At 30.5% G+C, this 19,349-nt stretch overlaps 10 protein-coding genes across 10 annotated transcripts; 7 read left to right on the forward strand and 3 right to left on the reverse strand.

The window, feature by feature from the left end:
* Nucleotides 1–255: 255 nt before the first annotated feature.
* Nucleotides 256–966, forward strand: IAH1 (isoamyl acetate-hydrolyzing esterase; the record flags this gene model as incomplete). Its single annotated transcript, XM_004177541.1, has 1 exon — nucleotides 256–966. The coding sequence occupies one exon, from the start codon at nucleotides 256–258 to the stop codon at nucleotides 964–966; it is 711 nt and encodes a 236-aa protein (XP_004177589.1).
* Nucleotides 967–1,197: 231 nt separating this feature from the next.
* BCS1 (bifunctional AAA family ATPase chaperone/translocase BCS1) lies at nucleotides 1,198–2,547 on the forward strand (the record flags this gene model as incomplete). Its single annotated transcript, XM_004177542.1, has 1 exon — nucleotides 1,198–2,547. The coding sequence occupies one exon, from the start codon at nucleotides 1,198–1,200 to the stop codon at nucleotides 2,545–2,547; it is 1,350 nt and encodes a 449-aa protein (XP_004177590.1).
* A 1,400-nt stretch (nucleotides 2,548–3,947) lies between these two features.
* TBLA0A02730 (NAD(P)-dependent alcohol dehydrogenase) lies at nucleotides 3,948–5,030 on the reverse strand (the record flags this gene model as incomplete). The annotated part of the gene is made up of 1 exon (XM_004177543.1): nucleotides 3,948–5,030. The coding sequence occupies one exon, from the start codon at nucleotides 5,028–5,030 to the stop codon at nucleotides 3,948–3,950; it is 1,083 nt and encodes a 360-aa protein (XP_004177591.1).
* A 1,796-nt stretch (nucleotides 5,031–6,826) lies between these two features.
* On the forward strand, nucleotides 6,827–8,647 carry PHO92 (mRNA-binding phosphate metabolism regulator; the record flags this gene model as incomplete). The annotated part of the gene is made up of 1 exon (XM_004177544.1): nucleotides 6,827–8,647. One exon carries the CDS (start codon nucleotides 6,827–6,829, stop codon nucleotides 8,645–8,647), a length of 1,821 nt encoding a protein of 606 aa, XP_004177592.1.
* A 529-nt stretch (nucleotides 8,648–9,176) lies between these two features.
* CAT5 (putative monooxygenase CAT5) lies at nucleotides 9,177–9,923 on the forward strand (the record flags this gene model as incomplete). The annotated part of the gene is made up of 1 exon (XM_004177545.1): nucleotides 9,177–9,923. The coding sequence occupies one exon, from the start codon at nucleotides 9,177–9,179 to the stop codon at nucleotides 9,921–9,923; it is 747 nt and encodes a 248-aa protein (XP_004177593.1).
* A 484-nt stretch (nucleotides 9,924–10,407) lies between these two features.
* FRQ1 (frequenin) lies at nucleotides 10,408–10,980 on the reverse strand (the record flags this gene model as incomplete). The annotated part of the gene is made up of 1 exon (XM_004177546.1): nucleotides 10,408–10,980. One exon carries the CDS (start codon nucleotides 10,978–10,980, stop codon nucleotides 10,408–10,410), a length of 573 nt encoding a protein of 190 aa, XP_004177594.1.
* Nucleotides 10,981–11,734: 754 nt separating this feature from the next.
* VPS74 (Vps74p) lies at nucleotides 11,735–12,898 on the forward strand (the record flags this gene model as incomplete). The annotated part of the gene is made up of 1 exon (XM_004177547.1): nucleotides 11,735–12,898. The coding sequence occupies one exon, from the start codon at nucleotides 11,735–11,737 to the stop codon at nucleotides 12,896–12,898; it is 1,164 nt and encodes a 387-aa protein (XP_004177595.1).
* Nucleotides 12,899–13,138: 240 nt separating this feature from the next.
* Nucleotides 13,139–14,782, reverse strand: CTS2 (putative chitinase; the record flags this gene model as incomplete). The annotated part of the gene is made up of 1 exon (XM_004177548.1): nucleotides 13,139–14,782. One exon carries the CDS (start codon nucleotides 14,780–14,782, stop codon nucleotides 13,139–13,141), a length of 1,644 nt encoding a protein of 547 aa, XP_004177596.1.
* Nucleotides 14,783–16,036: 1,254 nt separating this feature from the next.
* On the forward strand, nucleotides 16,037–17,398 carry DXO1 (Dxo1p; the record flags this gene model as incomplete). The annotated part of the gene is made up of 1 exon (XM_004177549.1): nucleotides 16,037–17,398. The coding sequence occupies one exon, from the start codon at nucleotides 16,037–16,039 to the stop codon at nucleotides 17,396–17,398; it is 1,362 nt and encodes a 453-aa protein (XP_004177597.1).
* A 434-nt stretch (nucleotides 17,399–17,832) lies between these two features.
* Nucleotides 17,833–19,278, forward strand: TBLA0A02810 (uncharacterized protein; the record flags this gene model as incomplete). Its single annotated transcript, XM_004177550.1, has 1 exon — nucleotides 17,833–19,278. One exon carries the CDS (start codon nucleotides 17,833–17,835, stop codon nucleotides 19,276–19,278), a length of 1,446 nt encoding a protein of 481 aa, XP_004177598.1.
* Between the last annotated feature and the right edge of the window lie 71 nt (nucleotides 19,279–19,349).

Consider the following 19,349-nt stretch of genomic DNA (forward strand, 5'->3'; position numbering starts at 1 on the left):
GTATCTAGACCATTCATCTTGAGCTCAAGATGTAAAAAAAAAACTTGAGTCCTTGGATCCTGAGGGTGTGCCTTCTATTAATAATAGGTACATTGAAGAAAGTACTCCGAAATTCGATGATATGAGAAAATATAAAAACGCGTACAGATCTTAGCTAATGGATTTGTAGCATGATATTAAAGGAGTTTGCCTTTAAGCTGTTTAAGTTTGACAGAGCACCACATACTTAACCGTATAATTTGAATAAGATTGAGAATGGAATACAAGAAGTTTTTACTATTTGGGGATTCGATTACAGAATTCTCATTTAATTATAGGATGGAAGAAGACAAAAAGGAGCAATTTACATTTGGTGGTGCTCTTGTGGATGCTTATAGAACAAGGATGGACATTTTGCATCGTGGATTTTCAGGATATAACACCAGATGGGCATTAACCCTTTTACCAAGAATATTGGCTAATGAAAATAATATAGCCATTGCAACTATTTTCTTTGGTCCTAACGATGCTTCTATTAGTGGTCCACAAAGGGTCCCACTTGATGAATATATATCAAATTCTGGGAAACTTGTAGAATTAATGAAGCAAAAAAATATTTTACCAATCGTTATAGGGCCGGCCACATTCAATGAGGAGCTTTATTCAGATCTGAAAAAAGAAGATATTGCCGCTGGTTATGTTAGAACTGATGCAAACTTCGGAAAATATTCAGATGCTCTTGAAGAATTTTGTAAATCCAAGGAAATTCCATACATTAATCTAAGAAAGGCATTCCTTGCAGAAGGAAGTGACAATTGGAAAAACTGTCTTAGTGACGGTCTTCATTTTAACGGTAAAGGCTACAAGATTCTTTTTAATGAATTAATGACAACCATTGATAAATACTATCCCAATTATCTTCCTGAAAATATCCCCCCTCGTAACAAGTATTGGAGAGATGTTAAGGAAGATGGTTCTAATTTATGATTAGTTTCTCTAATTTTAACGTTTCGATAGGAATCGAACGGATATCATGCTTTTTTTTCCAGATCATGCAAAATTCAAAATTAACAAAATTTAAGGTATGTAGGAAAAAAGAAAAAAATACGTAATCAATTGTACATAGAAGTAACTCTTTATAACTGGTAACTCAATTTCATTCATTGAAAGAGAATGGCATCTAATTGATGTTATAAACTGAAAAGAAATTAGCTCGTAATGTCAGATAAAAATGCTGTTTCAACAGTAGAAATACCCAATACAAATTTGAATGTAGCAGATGATACTTTTAAAGGGAAAATAAAAGGTATAATCAATGAAGCTATGTCAAATAACCCGTATTTTGCAGCGGGTGGTGGTTTAATGATTCTTGGTACTGGCTTAGCAGTAGCCAGGAGCGGAATCGTCAAACTGAGCCGAGTACTTTATCGTCAAATGATTGTAGATTTAGAAATTCAATCGAAAGATAAAGCTTATAGTTGGTTCTTAACTTGGATGGCTAAACATCCTCAGAGAGTGTCTAGACACCTATCAGTAAGGACAAGCTTTATTCAACATGATAATGGATCAATTAGTACGCGATTTAATTTAGTTCCGGGTCCAGGTAATCATTGGATCAAATATAAGGGAGCCTACTTACACATTAAAAGAGAAAGATCAGCAAAGATGATTGACTTGCAAAACGGTTCACCGTATGAGACTGTTACTTTGACAACACTATATAGAGATAGACATTTATTTCATGAAATGCTTGATGAAGCCAAAGAACTTGCATTGAAAACAACAGAAGGTAAAACTGTAATATATACGTCATTCGGTCCAGAATGGAGAAAATTTGGACAGCCAAAGGCCAAAAGGGCATATGCTTCAGTTATTTTAGATCGTGGTATTAAAGAAAATATCTTAAAAGATGTTCAGCAATTTATGCAAAATGGTAAATGGTATTCTGATCGCGGCATTCCTTATAGAAGAGGTTACTTACTATATGGTCCACCTGGTTCCGGTAAAACTAGTTTCATTCAGGCATTGGCAGGTGAATTGGATTATAATATTTGCATGCTAAATCTATCAGAAGGCAATTTAACGGATGATAGATTGAATCATCTAATGAATAATATGCCGGAGAGGAGTATTCTTTTATTAGAAGATATCGATGCTGCATTTAACCAAAGAGCACAAACTCAAGACCAAGGTTATCATTCTAGTGTTACGTTCAGTGGGTTATTAAATGCTTTGGATGGTATTACTTCATCTGAAGAAACCATTACCTTCATGACAACGAATCATCCTGAAAGATTAGATCCAGCTATCATGAGACCAGGACGTATTGATTATAAACAATTTGTTGGTAACGCAAGTTTATACCAAGCTCAGCAAATGTTTTTGAAATTTTATCCAGAAAAAGTAGAATTAGCAGAATTATTTGTTAAAGAATTAGCAGACTTGAAATTAAGTGTCAGCACTGCTCAATTACAAGGTCTATTTGTAATGAATAAAGATGATGCACCTGCAGCTTTAGCTAATATTGGAACTTTAAAATTGACAAATGGTATAGACTCTCATATATAAGAGGCAGTCAACGAAAACTTGTAAATATGTATTTATATTACGATGTATATAATAATTATTCTACATGCATCTTTGAATCCTCAAAGCTATGATCTTGTTCTTCTCGACTTATTATCTTTTGACTTTGTAATAGTTAAATGGAAGATACATGATTAAATAGTATAAAGTTCTTATTACTCTTCAAATAATATGGGCAAGAAAAAAAGATTAAGATTTACTATTCATTTTAAACTTTTTGACATATTTTTGGTGTTTTAAAAACTAAAATTTTAAAAAAGAGTGAAAATAAATTATTATAGAAGTGGAAATTTTAGAAATCTTTCAAATATCTCACAGATGTAGCTACATGAGGATATAATATATAGTTATATAACTTCTCCATGAGTAAAATTAATTTATTTCCAAAGTCAAGATAATATCTTGTTAATTATTGCTTTTTTTTTGTTTTTTTTTGGATTTTATATACAAACAAATTACTCCCTTAAGACATATCAGTGAATCCAAATTTCGTAACTGCAGTTCCTAGACATGAAAAGTAAATGCTATAGGAGGCTGGATTGTTGTATCCTACTAGTCTATCAAGAACTTCTCTTGCCTCAAGAGATGAGAGAAGAACATTATCGATACCATATCTACTAATCTGATGTGCTAATAAAATAACATATGAGAAATAGACAAATTCAAATTCACTACAAAGTTGTCCTGCATAAGGATCAATAGAATTTTAAAATTGAATAGTTCCCTAGCCATGTTAATAAAACCCCTCCATTGATAGTAATACGGAAAAGTAGGGTGATCTGGCTCATAATTAGTAAAGACTGAATCGATGATATCTAAAGGATCTTTTTCTGTAAGATAAGCAGATACAGATCTAACCTCAACCCTTTTAATTTCAGTGTTTGCTCCAAAATATATTGACTGTTATGAGAGCTTTCTTGCGCCTAGTAGAAATTGGCCGGGTCAAGTATTGACACAACTTCAAATAGAATAATTACACAGTGTGCTTCGTAGTAATGCTTGTTCTTGGAGTTAAAATTATTTTTTACGGTTACCGTTGGTTGTTGAGAAGTCAGTCTACCAGAATAATCGAAGTGATAGTTAGAGGTTAATTTAGAAATAAGTTCTGGAGAATGCTAATAATAAGTTAAAGTAAACCAAGATTTTATACCTCACTGATAAGATTAACCCAATATATAGATATATAATGTCGACAAAAATTTTTATATTGTAGTTGAATAATATCATTAGTTATAGAGATTATTATATAGCTACGAGGGATGAATGATACATAAGAAGACTACCGTAGCAATTAACTGAGGTGCACAAATGTATGTTTTGATATATACTCAATCAGGTTAAAATTTGAAATTTCCCTAAAATATAGTTACAAGATTAATTAATTATTTAAATTCAGAATCAAAATCTGTCAAGACGAATCTATATTTGACATCACCCTTTTCCATTCTTGTCCAAGCTTCATTAACACCGGTTTCATTAATTTGAATGGTTTCAATCCATGGTTTGATGCCATTTGTAGCCATTAAATCTAATAAAAGTTTAATTTCATGAGGAGAACCGATATGTGAGTTACCAATGTTAACACCCACAAGACTAAATGGAGATAAGACTAGTTTTTCTGTAAAATTTGGGATGGAAATAGATTGAATCATACCACCAATTTTCATGATATTAATATATTGATCCAAGTTAATATCTGTGAGAGATGAAGCACAAATAACAACCAGATCTAAAGTGTTGAATAAATCTTTATCCCAACCTTCAGTCCCTGTAGCAAAATAATGGTCAGCACCCAGCTTCATTGCATCAGATCTTTTATTTTCGCCTCTAGAAAAAGCATAAACTTCTGCACCCATAGCCTTTGCTATCATGATACCCATATGGCCAATACCACCAATACCAATGATACCTACTTTCTTACCTGGGCCACAACCGTGTCTTAGAAGTGGAGAAAATACAGTAACCCCACCACATAGCAATGGAGCGGCAAAATTAGTTGGTAATTCATCTGGAATTGGAATAACAAAATGTTCATGCACTCTAGCATGAGATGCATAACCACCTTGTGAGATATAGCCATCGTCATATTTACTGGTATAAGTTAAAATAGTATGTGGACAATATGGTTCATTTTGAGTTTCACAACGGTCACAGTTCAAACATGAACCTGATTGAGCACCAACACCTACTCTTTGACCAATTTTCCAACTTTTATCACAGTTTGGTCCTAGTTTAACGATATGACCAATAATTTCATGACCAACTATTTGATTTTTAGGACAAGCTCCCCAACGAGAGGCTGCAGTATGAGTATCAGAACCACAAACACCACATGCAGCAATTTTAATATCGATATCATTGGGTAAGAATTTTTTGGGTTCAAAACTAATCTTTTTTGGGTTTAACCAATTGTTATTATCAGTGACAGCAATACCTTGAAATTTTTCTGGATAAGACATTTTCATATATAAAAAATAAACAAAACTTTTTTGTTTGGTAATTTGAAACACATTGGTAAAAGAATAGATATTTCAAGATTAATCTCAAGGTCTTGTTATAAATACTAAAATAATTACTTTTTTACTTACCCATATTTAAAAACTCTATCTTCAATATGATTTGTAATACTATTTTTTTTATTTTTCAAGCTGACAAAAATGAAGGAAAAGAGGAAAAAAATCCGTGGAAAAATTTTTAACTAGTCATTAACCGCCGAACAAATAATTCATGAAAAGGCCTACTATAAGGCATTAGAACCATATAAAGCATCGCCAGATTGTTCAGTTTTCTGTTGAGCCATAACACTTTGAAGACTAGAATATGGATCTTTTATGATCAAACTAACAATTAAGTGTCGGCGTTAAGATCTCTCCCGATCTCAATTCAGCTTTTGTGTGACTTCTTGAAACGGTAATATAGTACTTCCATGTTCCGCATTCCGCATTCCGTATTCCGCATTCCGTATTCCGCATTCCGTCTACCGTTTGCCGTCTGCCGAATTCCGTTTGCCATTTTCCGGATGAAATTGAATGTGGACCTAATGGAATTAAATAATTTCCTATTTTTTGCCTTATAAAGATTTACTTGCTTACATCGTGATTCCATTACTATGGAAATAACGAATTTTACCTATTTAAGAATTTTAACTGAGGCCAGGCACATGATCATTTAAACCTCTGGAACTATATACTGGAAAAATGAATAAATAATATCTATTTTTATTTAGATTTTACTTCGAATCAAATTGCTTAATCTTAGAGGGTAATATTATCTTTAAATTTTTTGTTGTACAGGACTTACTTAACTTAGTTTTGAGTCATCTTCACCATCATAATCATCATACTTTCTTGTGAATTGTGGCAGATACCCCGATTGAATTAAGAAATAGGTGCAGAAATAAATAAACTTAGCCCCCCCCCCCCTCACAAGAATAATAACTCCTTAAATTAAGCCTGCCTTCTCTACGAGTATATCATGGACACCTCTTTATTTACTAAAAAAAAAACAAAAACATAACCATATATCATATCTTTTAAACTGTTTCTAGACTTTCTTAACATCAGACTACCCCACTTCATATCATTCGACGTTTATAATATCCTATACTATTTCAAGTTTCAAGCCTTAATAGAGTATCTCATCAACATATTTCTACATTATTATTTTTAGATTCATCTTAAAGTTAGTAGATATTCTAACTTATGATGCATGCTGTCTAATATTTGATCCTTATCCATTTTAGGAAATTCAGGCTTGGAATCATTCTCGTTTCTTTTTTTATTTAGCGCTATTTTTTTTTAATTTCTTTTTCAATCAATGTTGTGTACTTTTTTCCTAAACCAATCTTAATACTTTGTGACTTACATTTCCTAGTTAGGATAGATGGCTGTTCGGCTGAAGTGAAGACGGAAGATGGGCGGCTATTGTTGGGGAATAGAAAAATTAGGGGTGCCAAATAAAGCTTCTTGAATAAACAAATAATTTGCCACATACTTGATCCAAGAAAAAAATTTTAGACGTATATAAGTAGACTGAACTGATATCGTTTTTACTTTTTGAAACTTTCTGATATGTTCCTGGATAACTCTTTTTTTAAAACTTTTCTTCATTTTTATTTATATATTTATTTATTTTTTATTTTTGTTTTTCATTTAAGTAATACTAGAATCAATATAAGATCTGGCTGTTTAGGTTTGCTTCCTAGCTACGACTTGAATATTTCTTTCTTTGATACCACAAACTCTGAATACCGTGGGTGAATATGGCATCTACTTTTTTCCATAGTGAAGAAGAACTTCTTTCCTTTAAATACCCTACCTCTTCATTCTCCAATGAGACTGCTCAGAGAGATACCATTCCAAGAACAAATAGTATTAATAATGGCTCTCAAGATTACTATTCCACACAGAAAGAACTTTATAGGACGAATTTTACACCAAGAAAATCGATTGAAGATTGTTTGAAAGAATTAGATGGATATTTTCAAGAGTTGAGTATTCAACATTCTAAATTCAATAATACACTTTTACCAAGAAGAACCGATCTTGAATCCACTTCTTTGAATATCAATGAAGGTTTAGTGTCACCCACTACTCCTGCTTTTAATTTGAATACCTATCCAACTCCAACTGAAACTCATAATTCCAATACTCCTTTAAATAGTCTTAGTGCTTCTCCACCTTTTGCTGGTTTTCAAAGATCAGACACAATTTCGAAATATAAATCTTCAAGTATTGGCCATGGATCACATATGGATGATGAATATAACCTATTTTCTCCTGATTTAAACAATTTCGACAATAATTTGGATTTTACATTTTTGGAGTCTCCAACTTTACAAAATGAACCTCTAAATACATCGGCTAATATAAACCCATATAAACAGCATTCCTACCTTTCAAGTTTATCTCAAAATTACTTGGATAATTATTGCTATGGTTCTGATCCAAAAAAATATAATTCTAATAATGAAAAATTACAATATTTGACACATTATTTGAATTCAAATTATAATCCAACTATTCATGAAAATGATCTTGAAATATCCAATATTTTTTCCAAAACTTTTGATCTTTCTAATGATAAATCTAATTCAAATAATGGTAATAACGGCAACAATAACAACAACAACAATAATAATAATAAAAACAATACCAATTTTTCAAATAATATTTCAGGTCCCACTTCAAGTAATTTTGGTTCTGCGACTTCAACTTCCACTGAATCTCATAATACACATAATTATAACTCAAGATCTTCTACAAATAACGGTGGATCCATTAACTTTAATTTATCTGAATTTAATCAAATTTCTACTACTAATACTGCTACAACTCAAAGTACAATCACTACAAACAATACTATAAATAATTTCAACTTAAGTTCCAATAATACAAGTTTTTCATATAATCAAAATTGGGATAGTGGACCAAATCAAAGAAGACGTAACACTATCCATAATTTTAATAATTATAATTTGAATTCTTCAGAAATTGATAATAAAAATCGCACCGTTACATCTAATGAATTTAATAATACCACTATTAACTCTAAACCAAGACGGAAAAGTTTATCAATTGTTCCAAAATGGATCGATATCCCTGTTGGATCAAGATTTTTCGTTATTAAATCATGTTCATTAGAACATATTAAAAAATCTTTTTATAATGGTATTTGGTCATCAACCTTTTTTGGAAATAAAAGATTATCTGAAGCTTATGAAGAAATTACTTTAAGCAACACATTGAAAGGGTCCACAAGCAAAATTTATTTATTATTTTCTGTAAATGCATCTGGTAAATTTTGTGGTGTGGCTGAAATGACATCAAATCTTTTAGACGAATATGATACAAGCATTTGGAATGATAGTAAAAAATTTGCCAAGGCTTTCCAAGTAAGATGGATTATTGTAAGAGATATTTTTAATAAATATTTAAAACATTTCTTATTACCTTCTAATGATAATAAGCCTGTTACGAATTCCAGAGATACTCAAGAGATTCCATTTTCAATTGGTAGCTCAATCTTAAAGATTTTTAAATCTGATTTAAGCACTTTGGAATCGTTTCTTGATGATGAATAATTGCATATAAAAAGAGGCATTTAATTTTTAGAACATTAATGAATCCAATAATCGAACAATTCTTTATAAATTGAACAATTATTAATCATCATAATTTTAATCAATATTAATTTTTACCTATTTTATTATTTACTTGTTTTCCTTTCTGTTTTTAATTCTTTTATAAGAAATTGAATTTTTTATTAATTCTTGAATAAATATTTAATTCAAAAACAATCCCCAAAAAAAATAAATAAAAAAAAATTAAAAGCATAATGGTTTTAGAAAGGAATACTCTATTAGTATTTGCTTTTCGTAATTGTATTTAAAAAAAAAAGAAAAATCTCTTAACATTTTTATATCATTTTTTTTTTAATGTAACTTAGTGTTTCTGTGGAATTTTAAAGTAGACCCGAAATTAATTGAAATTGAGCGAGAACCCTACAGACATTAAAGAAGAGTGGATTTATTACTTTGAAAAAAGGGTGACACACGATAGAAAACAAAATAAAAAATCGAATTAGATTAGATTAAAGTCAATTGTACAAATATGTTAATCAATTACGGGAGTTTATTATTGAAATCAACAATTGCTGCTCCTCAATTACGTACATTTTCTGTATTAGTGCCATTAAAGGCTAAACCAACTTCCACTAATACAAACAAAGGAAATGATGATAAACCTACTCAAAAACAAACTCCCAGAAGATCTAAATATGAAGCTTTCAATGCTCCACAAAAGGCATATCTGGATCGTGTGATTCGTGTTGATCAAGCTGGTGAATTGGGTGCAAATTATATTTATCGTGGCCAAATCTTTGTTTTATCCAGAACTCATCCTCATTTAAAACCTTTATTACAACATATGTGGGAACAAGAAGTTCACCATCATAATACATTCAATGACATGCAATTGAAAAATAGAGTTAGACCTTCATTAATTACACCATTATGGAAATTAGGTGCTATTGCTATGGGTGCGGGTACAGCCATTATATCGCCTGAAGCAGCAATGGCATGTACAGAAGCTGTGGAAACAGTCATTGGAAATCATTATAATGAACAATTGCGTTGTTTGATGAAGGAATATGATGTTAAAAAGGATGATGAAAGTTTTGGTATCCCACCAGAAATTCAAAATTTAATTGAAACTATTAAATTGTTTAGAGATCAAGAACTAGAACATTTAGATATTGCAATTACCAATGATTCACAAAAAGCTGTTCCATACATGCTTATTACTGAAGGTATCAAACTTGTATGTAAAGGTGCAATTTGGGCAGCAGAAAGAGTTTGAGAAAAAAAATAAATTTTATTTTTGAACTGTGCTGTTTACTTACATTATTATGAAAATACAAATTACAATTCAAATAAGTATACATAATTTTGTTGTAATTTGAAAAGATAAACCACGTAATGAATAAATGAAATAGAATAAATCAAAAAAACCAAAAATAAAAAAAAACGAGTCTGATATTTCTCTAGGTATATTATTATTATTACTATTGTATATGATTAAATATGATTAATATATATGATTGAATATGATTAATATATTTATTTTTTCTTTATATTACATAATGAATGGAATTTGTCATTTCTTTCCATGAATTTCCGAATAAATAATACGATATAATCTTCTCTCTTAATTATATCGAACGTTATAATATGATGGTATTGGTATGGTGATGCAAGGAAAAAAAAGGATCATTAAAAAGATTGAATCAGACCAAAAGCTTTTTGTTGTGTCATGTGTAATTAGGCGTATGATGTTAATTAAATTACACCAAACCATCATATAAATTTAATGCACCAATTATTGAAGGATCAACTTTCGAGCCTTCTCTAAATTCTTCGAGAGTGATATAGCCATCTTCATCTTTATCCATTAATTTGAAAATCTTTTGTACTCTTAATTCGGGAGTGGCTTCATCGGGGCTTAATTTCACCATGGAACCCATCATTTTATAAATACTTGATACTATAGTTAACATTTCATCAAAAGTGATATATCCGTCATGATTCAAATCATACAATTGGAAAGCCCAAACCAGTTTTTCTTCAAGAGTTCCTCTAGAGGTGATACTTAGCACTGTAATGAATTCTTTAAAGTCGATTGAACCATTATTATCCTTGTCAAATACAGAAAATACATGGCCTGCAAATTCTTCTGGATAACCAAAAGGGAAAAATTGTTTATACGTCTTTATAAAATCTTCACGAGTCAATTGTCCAGTTGGACAATCTCTCAAAAATCCTTTATGCCATTGCTGAATTTCTCTTCTGTCAAAATAAGTTGCCTGTCTTAGACTTGTTAAATCATCTTTAGATAATTTAGATGCTTTAGCTCCCATTCTTTCTAGGATTCTATTCCTTGCTGTATAATTTGTCTAAAAATATATTAAAAGTGATGTAACCAATATCCTTATTGATATTTGAAAACTCTATTGTCTTAACCAATTTATTTAATTACTTGCTTATTTATTTATTTATTAATTTTTTTATTTTTTTTAATTACTGTATTATTATTATTATTAATCTTGGAAAACAGTTGAGTCCGTGTTTAGGGTTCTACAACCCTATAATAAATAACCAGAAAACCCTATACTAACTAACCCTGTCAAACCCTCGAAATTTCCGGGTAATATATTTCACGTGCTCCGAAATATTCCGATCAAAATAAGAAGAAATTTACTCCGAATATTCCCGGGAGAAATAAGAAACGTTTTCCCCTGAAGAATACAATTTCTCCGACCACTTACGATTCCTAATCAGGAACATCCGACGGAGCTTCTGACTACCAAATTCCGTAAAACAGTGTGTCGATTGCTGACTACTACTCATCGCTCAAATCACGGTGAGCGACAGGAGGCCGCAGAGAAAACACTGCGGGTGAGATCATAGGCGCCCGATTAGGGCATGTGATGGGTATGAATGTCGCTAGATCTAGAACGACAGTGAAAAACTCTGAGGAGATTTTATAATAATAATTATTATATATTTTTAAACAAGTTTATTTATTATTTATAGATCTTGACTAAAATTATTAATTTATAGATGTTTTTTTATTAATTTGATCTGGTGTTTGTGGATAAAGATAAATTCAAGATGCCTTCATTACAGCATCGTCATATAGGAAAATATTCCACCATTTCATCGGAGACATATCTAAATCATTATTTTGATAATGCTGAGGATGGGGATGAATTTTCAGTCTCGACAGTGTCTTCTAGAAACAATAGTGATATTAATATCACAAGCAATATTACCACTTCTACAGATAGCAGTAGTACTATTAACCATCATTATATCAGGAATGACAGTAATTTCAATAGCCACTATAGCTTAATCAATCCTAATGGAAAACATCATTTGACCAAATTTGATCCAGAGGAATCTATCTCTAATAATGAAATCATATTACCTCCTTTGAATCTGATGGAAGAAATTGTACTTTTGGGTCTTAAGGATAAACAAGGTTACCTTTCCTTTTGGAATGATAACATCTCTTATGTATTAAGGGGATGTATATTAATCGAATTAGCTCTTCGGAAAAAAATTAAAGTCATTGATGATCCTGTAAGAAATATGTATGATGTTTCTGCAAGAATCATCGAAGTAGTTATGCCAATTACAAAAACAGGTAATCATCTTTTGGACGAGGCTTTAAATATGATGGCGAAGGAAAGACCAGAATCTATCATGAATTGGATCGATCTATTGAGTGGAGAGACATGGAACGTCTTTAAGAATAATTTACAATTGAAAAACGTCAGAGAAAGAGTTTCTAAAGGGTTAGTTGATAAGGGTATATTGAAAAATAATACTTCTAATTTTTTATTTTTCGATATGTCAACACATCCTTTAGTTGATATTGGTTCCAAAGAATCGGTAAAACAAAGAATTTTTTCCATATTAGTACCTAAGCATTCATATTTGCTTTATAATAATTACTTCCCTGAAAATGTTACTTTCAAAATCATTAGATCGTTATGTCTCATATGCTGTGCATATGGTGCAGATGTACTAGATGACACTTTATTAACCATGAATTATGATGATTCAGATAATGCTTTTAAAAAAGCAGAAAAATTATTCGAAACAATCTCTGATTTTCCCATTAATTTAGATCAACGAGAAGGTTCAGGGGTTCCTGTTGATATAATCAAAGATTTACAAAGTGAGTTGTTACAACATTCAGGAGAAAGTTTATATTTGGAAGTAGTCGCGGGAGTTCTTCAAGTAATTTTAAGAATGGATTCTCTGTTATAAACTTTGACAAATTTGAAACATAATATATTAATACATTTTTGCATTTATTTTCATTTAATATTTTACTAGCACACATAACAATTCCCACACCCTCTATTTAACTGTTATATTTACATTCATTTATAATACCCTCATGCCATATAAGATTTATATTTATACTTATCTTTTTTTCTTTTTCTTTGTTATTAAATTACATACCCAAATATATATACATTATTATTTACTTTCAACAAAGTTCAATTACATTTTATCTTTATTTAAAAGTTTGGCAATTGCTTCACTTAAATATCCCTCATTACCAAATTCTTCTAAGTAAAATTCAAAAGTTTTTTCATCTTGAAAGATACTACTCTCTTGCTTCTTAATCTTACCTAATTCATTTGTAAAAGCAGTGATTAAGGATCTCTTTGGATTATCATGAACGTCACCACATGATTCCCACATGAATCCACCAGCAAGACCTTTATCTTTAACATATTGCCCTTTTACATTCATTGATTCAACGTTATCATATGTGACCAAAGTATTAGTCTTTAAATCATAACAATAGGCAGATACAAACTTTGGGTCAAATTGTTCAATACTACCTTTAATTGGTAATTGATTATACATCCACATACCAGGCTCTCCTTCTGATTCTCCTCCAACACCTTTATATTCTAAATCAATGAAAACTTCATCACCAGTCAATTCACGCTCCTTATTATTTTTGCCAAAGCCTTGTATATGGTTAACATTAACATTAGTATAACCTCTACCGTACCCAGCTAACCCGAGCACTAATTTATTTGGCTCAACACCTTGTGTTTCAATCATATATTTTATAGCTGAATCTGCATTCAACACTTCTTCGTCGTGTTTTACTTTTGAACCATCATATAAATTACTGTGATATCCTGTTTTCTCCGACCATTCTCCATTATAATCATAAGTCATCATATTCCAATAATCTAATACTTTATTCATTTCTTTAATTGGTAATACGCTTAGTTTTTCTTCAAATGCTGGCGATGCTACTGATAATTGGAAATGCTTACGCTCTTCTACTGGGACAGCTGAGTTTTTATATATTTCCTCTTCTAATTCATTCATTCCTTGTCTTAATTGTTGCATAATTTTCAAATAAACTGCTGGTTCTTGTGTATTATTTTTAGGGAATTCCCAATCCAAATCAATACCATCAAACCCATATTCAAACATCATTTCAATAGCAGATGTTACAAAATTATGGATTTTTTGTGGAGATTTAGCCATCTTTGGGAAGCTATCACGATTTGACCAACCACCAATGGTCATAATCATTTTAAAATTCTTTGAGTTTTCAGTATTTATAGTTGGTAATAATTTAGAGTTTCTTAAATAGAAAAATTCACCAATACAACCTTTTGGTAAATTAGTTTTAATTGTTGATTGAGTCTGTGGTTCTTCATATACATCGACTTTATTTTTTAATTTACCTAATTTAATAGATAATGGCTTATATAGGTCCATCTCAATATCAGACCATTTATCCCCTAATTCAACTTTACCATTATCACCATTAACTAAAAAAAATGAATAATATACATGAGAAATTCTTGAAAAATCAATATCATGTGGGAAATGTTTTCTAGGAGAATAAGGTGACCAATTCGAATAATAAACTCCCGAGGTATATCCTTGTGGATTAGCAACAGTTAAATTGGTGTTCTTATTATCTTTTATTTCGTTGTCAACATTATTTAGTGGCTCAATTTTTGTTGGTGGCTGTAATTGATTTAAAACTTGTTGTTCTTTTTTTTTATTAAATAATTTATCATAGAAACACATTTCCGTAATTAATGTTATAGCAATGAAAGTTAATATGATAGTGGCTCTCCAATAAGCTTTATTATCATTTCTCATTCTTTAAAAATCCAAAAACTAAAAATAGCAAACAAAAAAAAAACGAAGTATGGAAAACGAACAAAAAAAAATGCTATTAAAATAATGTTAAATTTCCAAAAAGGAATAATAGAGAATTATTAGTTGATGTCTTTTTTCGTTTACGATGCCACAAAGAGGTATTGAATATATCAGAGAATCAAAATATTTTTAATGAAACAAAAATATGATTATTATAAAGGACTATGACACAAAGACTTAGGAAATATATAAAACCTTTTGAAAAAAAAAATATGAATTGGAAATACATGAAAATATATGATTAAAATGGCAATAGAAATATAATATATATTTTTTTTTTCATAACAAATATATGAAATTCCAGGTATCCCTAACAAACATTTTTCGTAGGTAAAAAAAGGGCATAAGGAAATATCCCAAGGAGTCTTCCTTTTTCTATGATATTCTAATATTCTTAATTCAATAAAATTTAAGACAATTACAAAAATGTGGGTTGACATATATTGTCTTAGATATATACTTACTTTCTATGAAAAAAAATAAATCTTGGCTTAATGTATATTTAAATATATATTTCCCCACTGATAATATGCGAATTAATTTTTGCTTCTTAATCATTTATTAGATATTATAAAATATTATAATAGAATTTGTTTAACCCATAGTCTGATTAGAAGTTACAAACATCCTTGTAAGATGTAGCAAATGAGAAACAACCTAAGTATACAAGTACATGCATATAACTATTTCATAATGTGATGAGCAAAAGAAGCTTAATTTTAGAATTATCGCTCTTTACTTTAAACGTTCTTCATACGGCATTCGTATTATTCCTGTCAAAAACTAAACACAGAAGTTTGGTAGTTATGTTATAGTAATGAAATTTTTACATTAGTTGTTATACTGAATTGTAATTTACTACTGGAAACTAAACAATTCTTTCCGTCATCAATGGAACATCCTTCGCGTTATATATTTTTTATAAGCTTTTTTCACGATGAGCACTGAAGAGAATTTCACGTAGTGAAATAATGAAAGGAATATACATTTAGTAAAATACATTTAGTAAAATACATTTAGTAAAATAGTTGGAAATGACAAATAATAAGACGATTTTAATTAATATGCTTGCATTAATATTGACCCCATATATTTGCATTTATATATAAATTCTTATGTACATGAAGGGATTAACATACCAGAAATATTTTGTGAAAAAAGAATAGATATTGAGAAAAAAAAGTGAAAAACTAAATGACGAATTTGGAAGATAATTTCAGCAAAATGTCATTAGATGGCAATGACAAGAATTCTCACAATATTCACAAGCTACCTGTATGTTCTCACTCTTTGCCTGGAAAAAAATATCAAGGCGGTTCAATAAGATTTAATTCCTTTGTTAAGCCAAGCAAAACTCACTTTTCAGATCTTTATAGAACCAGTAAAGAGGTTGCGACTTATCATCTTGGTAATTTGAATATAAATACAGATCCTACAATTGAACATACAAAAGGGGTTCCATGTCTAAAAGATGATATTTGTCAAATTGCTGGTAAGTCACTGTTAGATTCGAAAAAATATAAAGCAAAATATATTGGGGCAGATCTTTTTAAAGATTATGAAAAATATCATGCAATGGAAAAAGAACCATTACATGATCCAATTAGTTGTTTCAAATATATACAATATTATGACAAGAAACATGCTAATGAAAAGAAGAAATATGGGATGGATAAAGAATTTGTGATTATTACATCAAGACATCACATTAATGACTTAGTCTTGGCACCATTTAAGAAAATATCTGATCCAGAAGTCTCTGTACTACTAACATATCTGGGTGATAATAGAATCTTATTGTCTCAAGACTATGCTCATGAGCCTCCTGATTGGAGGGAAAACAAACAGTTCTACAACAGTATGAGAAAAATTGTCAATTCAGGGTTTGCCTTTGAAGATTTAGTTATTAAAGATTACACATCTTCGAAGTTAACACCATCACTAGAAGAACAACAGAAAAAGGATCCAAGCATTACCAATAATTATTTTTCGGTCGTTGAGAATGATATTTCTCCAAAATTAACGATCTTATTACGTTCTGAAATGGACGGCTATAACCCATTAACCAATTCTTACACTGAATTGAAATGTTTTACCAGGTTGAATATGGGTAGTCCATTTCATAGACAAAAACTCTTAAAGACCTGGGTTCAAATTGGACAATTACCAAATTCAGATCTATTAGTAGGCTCAAGAGACACTCAGACAGGACTGCTGAATGATATTACATGGTTCTCCAGGGATGATCTAGTGACTAAATGCGATTCTTATTATTCTCCTAGATTGAGATTCCATCAAAATACTACTCCTACAAATGCCTCAGCTTGGTACTATCATGTCTTAAGCGCAATCACCTCACTGACAAGAGACTATTTAAAGAAAACCCCCAAAGCTCCTTCATCCGTACCCGTACCTTTCAGATTGATTGTAGAGAAGAATAGAACTATTACTTTACTGCCTTTAAAAAAAGTTCCTGCTTCTGTTCCAATACCTGATTTTTACTATAAAATAAACGTTACAGAATCTGAGTCCTCTTCCCCTTCTACAAAACGATAAGAAGTGCAATATAACTATATACATATTACACTTTTGTACATTTTACCATAAACGTAATTTCCACTATCATATTACTTTTATATTGATCTTATCATTACCTAAACATATAATTCTAACACAATATGCCAGTTGCTAGTGCCGTTCCATTATTTTTCCCGGACGTACCGTTTTTAACCCCGGCTTACAAGGAAAACTTATGGTAATTGAAATAATCGTAGACAGGAACTGAAAGTGGAAAAGTTTCAGAATAAACACACTGACATAATATGAGTAAAAAAAAAATCTTTGACAGATTAAAGTATTGACACGAAATATTTATACAATTTTTTAGATAATTTTTATTATATATTAATTATTTTCCCAACTCTTGTTTCATTTTCAAATATTTTGGCAACTTGATAGTAGACAAAAATAATTATAGATCAAGAAAAACAATGACGGAATATATATCATTAGATACAAATAAGAGGACTCCATCTAATGATCTCAATTCAACCAAGCCACTATATATATCCAAAGTGACTATAACAAGCAGCAATGAAGATTTGTTCGTGTCAGATTCATTTTTAAAATCATTGTTGAATCCAGTCCTATCAACCCCTTTGCAGAATTTGAAAACTACCCTTCAAACATTTGAAAACATCGAGGACAAACTTTACCAAACAGACCTTTTTGAAGATGTCAAGATTTCGCTAGATACAAATCAAGCAACTTCCTCCAAGATTAAGACATTGTTTGATGATATTTCAGTGTATGATATAAAAGTAGACTCTCCTATTCCAATTACAGCAAACATTTTTATCAAGCCAAATAAGCCACTTGTTGACCCAAATTATACTTGGACTATTTCAAATAACAAGAGTATCTTCTCATGGTCTAAAAATTGGATTAATTCCTTAAACAGAGCTGATCAACATTACATAAACGCTTCTGCAACATATGATCTAGATTCTACTAAATGGAAGAATTTTAAATTTGATGGTCTTTCGACTTACCCATTGGTTCCATTTACCTCTGTTAAATCAGTATCTGGGATATCTCTTTTCAAGCCTTTGCAGCAATCTAAAGATTATATTCAATACCTTGTAGAATCAGGGTTTAGAAAGGATATGAGATTCCCAGAGGAAGTTGGGGTTAAGAGTTCCAACCTATATACAGGGTTGGCTATCAATGGTGCTATTAAAGATGAAGGAAATAATAATTGCTTAGTATTAAATAAAACAATTTTGGAAAATATGCAGATATATAAAAAAACCAGTATATTATCAAAGTTTTCTACCGATAGTAGAATATTTGTGAAAGGTATACCAAGATATGGTTCTTATTTCAATATTTATTACGAATATGTTCTCAATGGGCTTAATGATTCAAAAAAATTGTCACCAGAGTTATTACACTTGTCAAATGTTAGTAGATTTGGTATAAATTTCGAAAAATACTTCACATTATTCCAAGATGCAATACTATGCTCCTTATTAGTTAGAACAGGGACTTCAATTAAGCCATCGATAAACATGTTTAATTGGGAAACAAAACGTAGAGAAGCTAATGAATTTCCAGTCCCATCATATTTGGAAGAAAGACCTCATGAAAAAAATGATGGTATTGCATTCTATAACGTGTGTTTAAATGCATCTGTACCATTATTCTCTAAATGTAAATTTTCTCCCTTAAGATTTCAAAACTCTATACAACTAGAAAGATACAACAATTGCTGTCCACATAAGCAACGTAAACCAGATATTACCGGAACTCTAGGGCTTGTTTATAAATCTGAATCAGCCTATTTTGATATAGGTTACACTTTACCAATTGGTAAAATAGCAGGGCATGATACAAAAGCAGGCTTTGCAATGAATGCATCTATTTCGTTCTTATAGGTCGCTTTATTATTTTTTTTTGGTCTAACCTAATAACATTAATACTCACACTCATAAGGGCATATGTAATA

The sequence above is a fragment of the Henningerozyma blattae genome, chromosome 1 (assembly GCF_000315915.1).
Source record: "Henningerozyma blattae CBS 6284 chromosome 1, complete genome".
Taxonomy (NCBI): Eukaryota; Fungi; Ascomycota; class Saccharomycetes; order Saccharomycetales; family Saccharomycetaceae; genus Henningerozyma; species Henningerozyma blattae.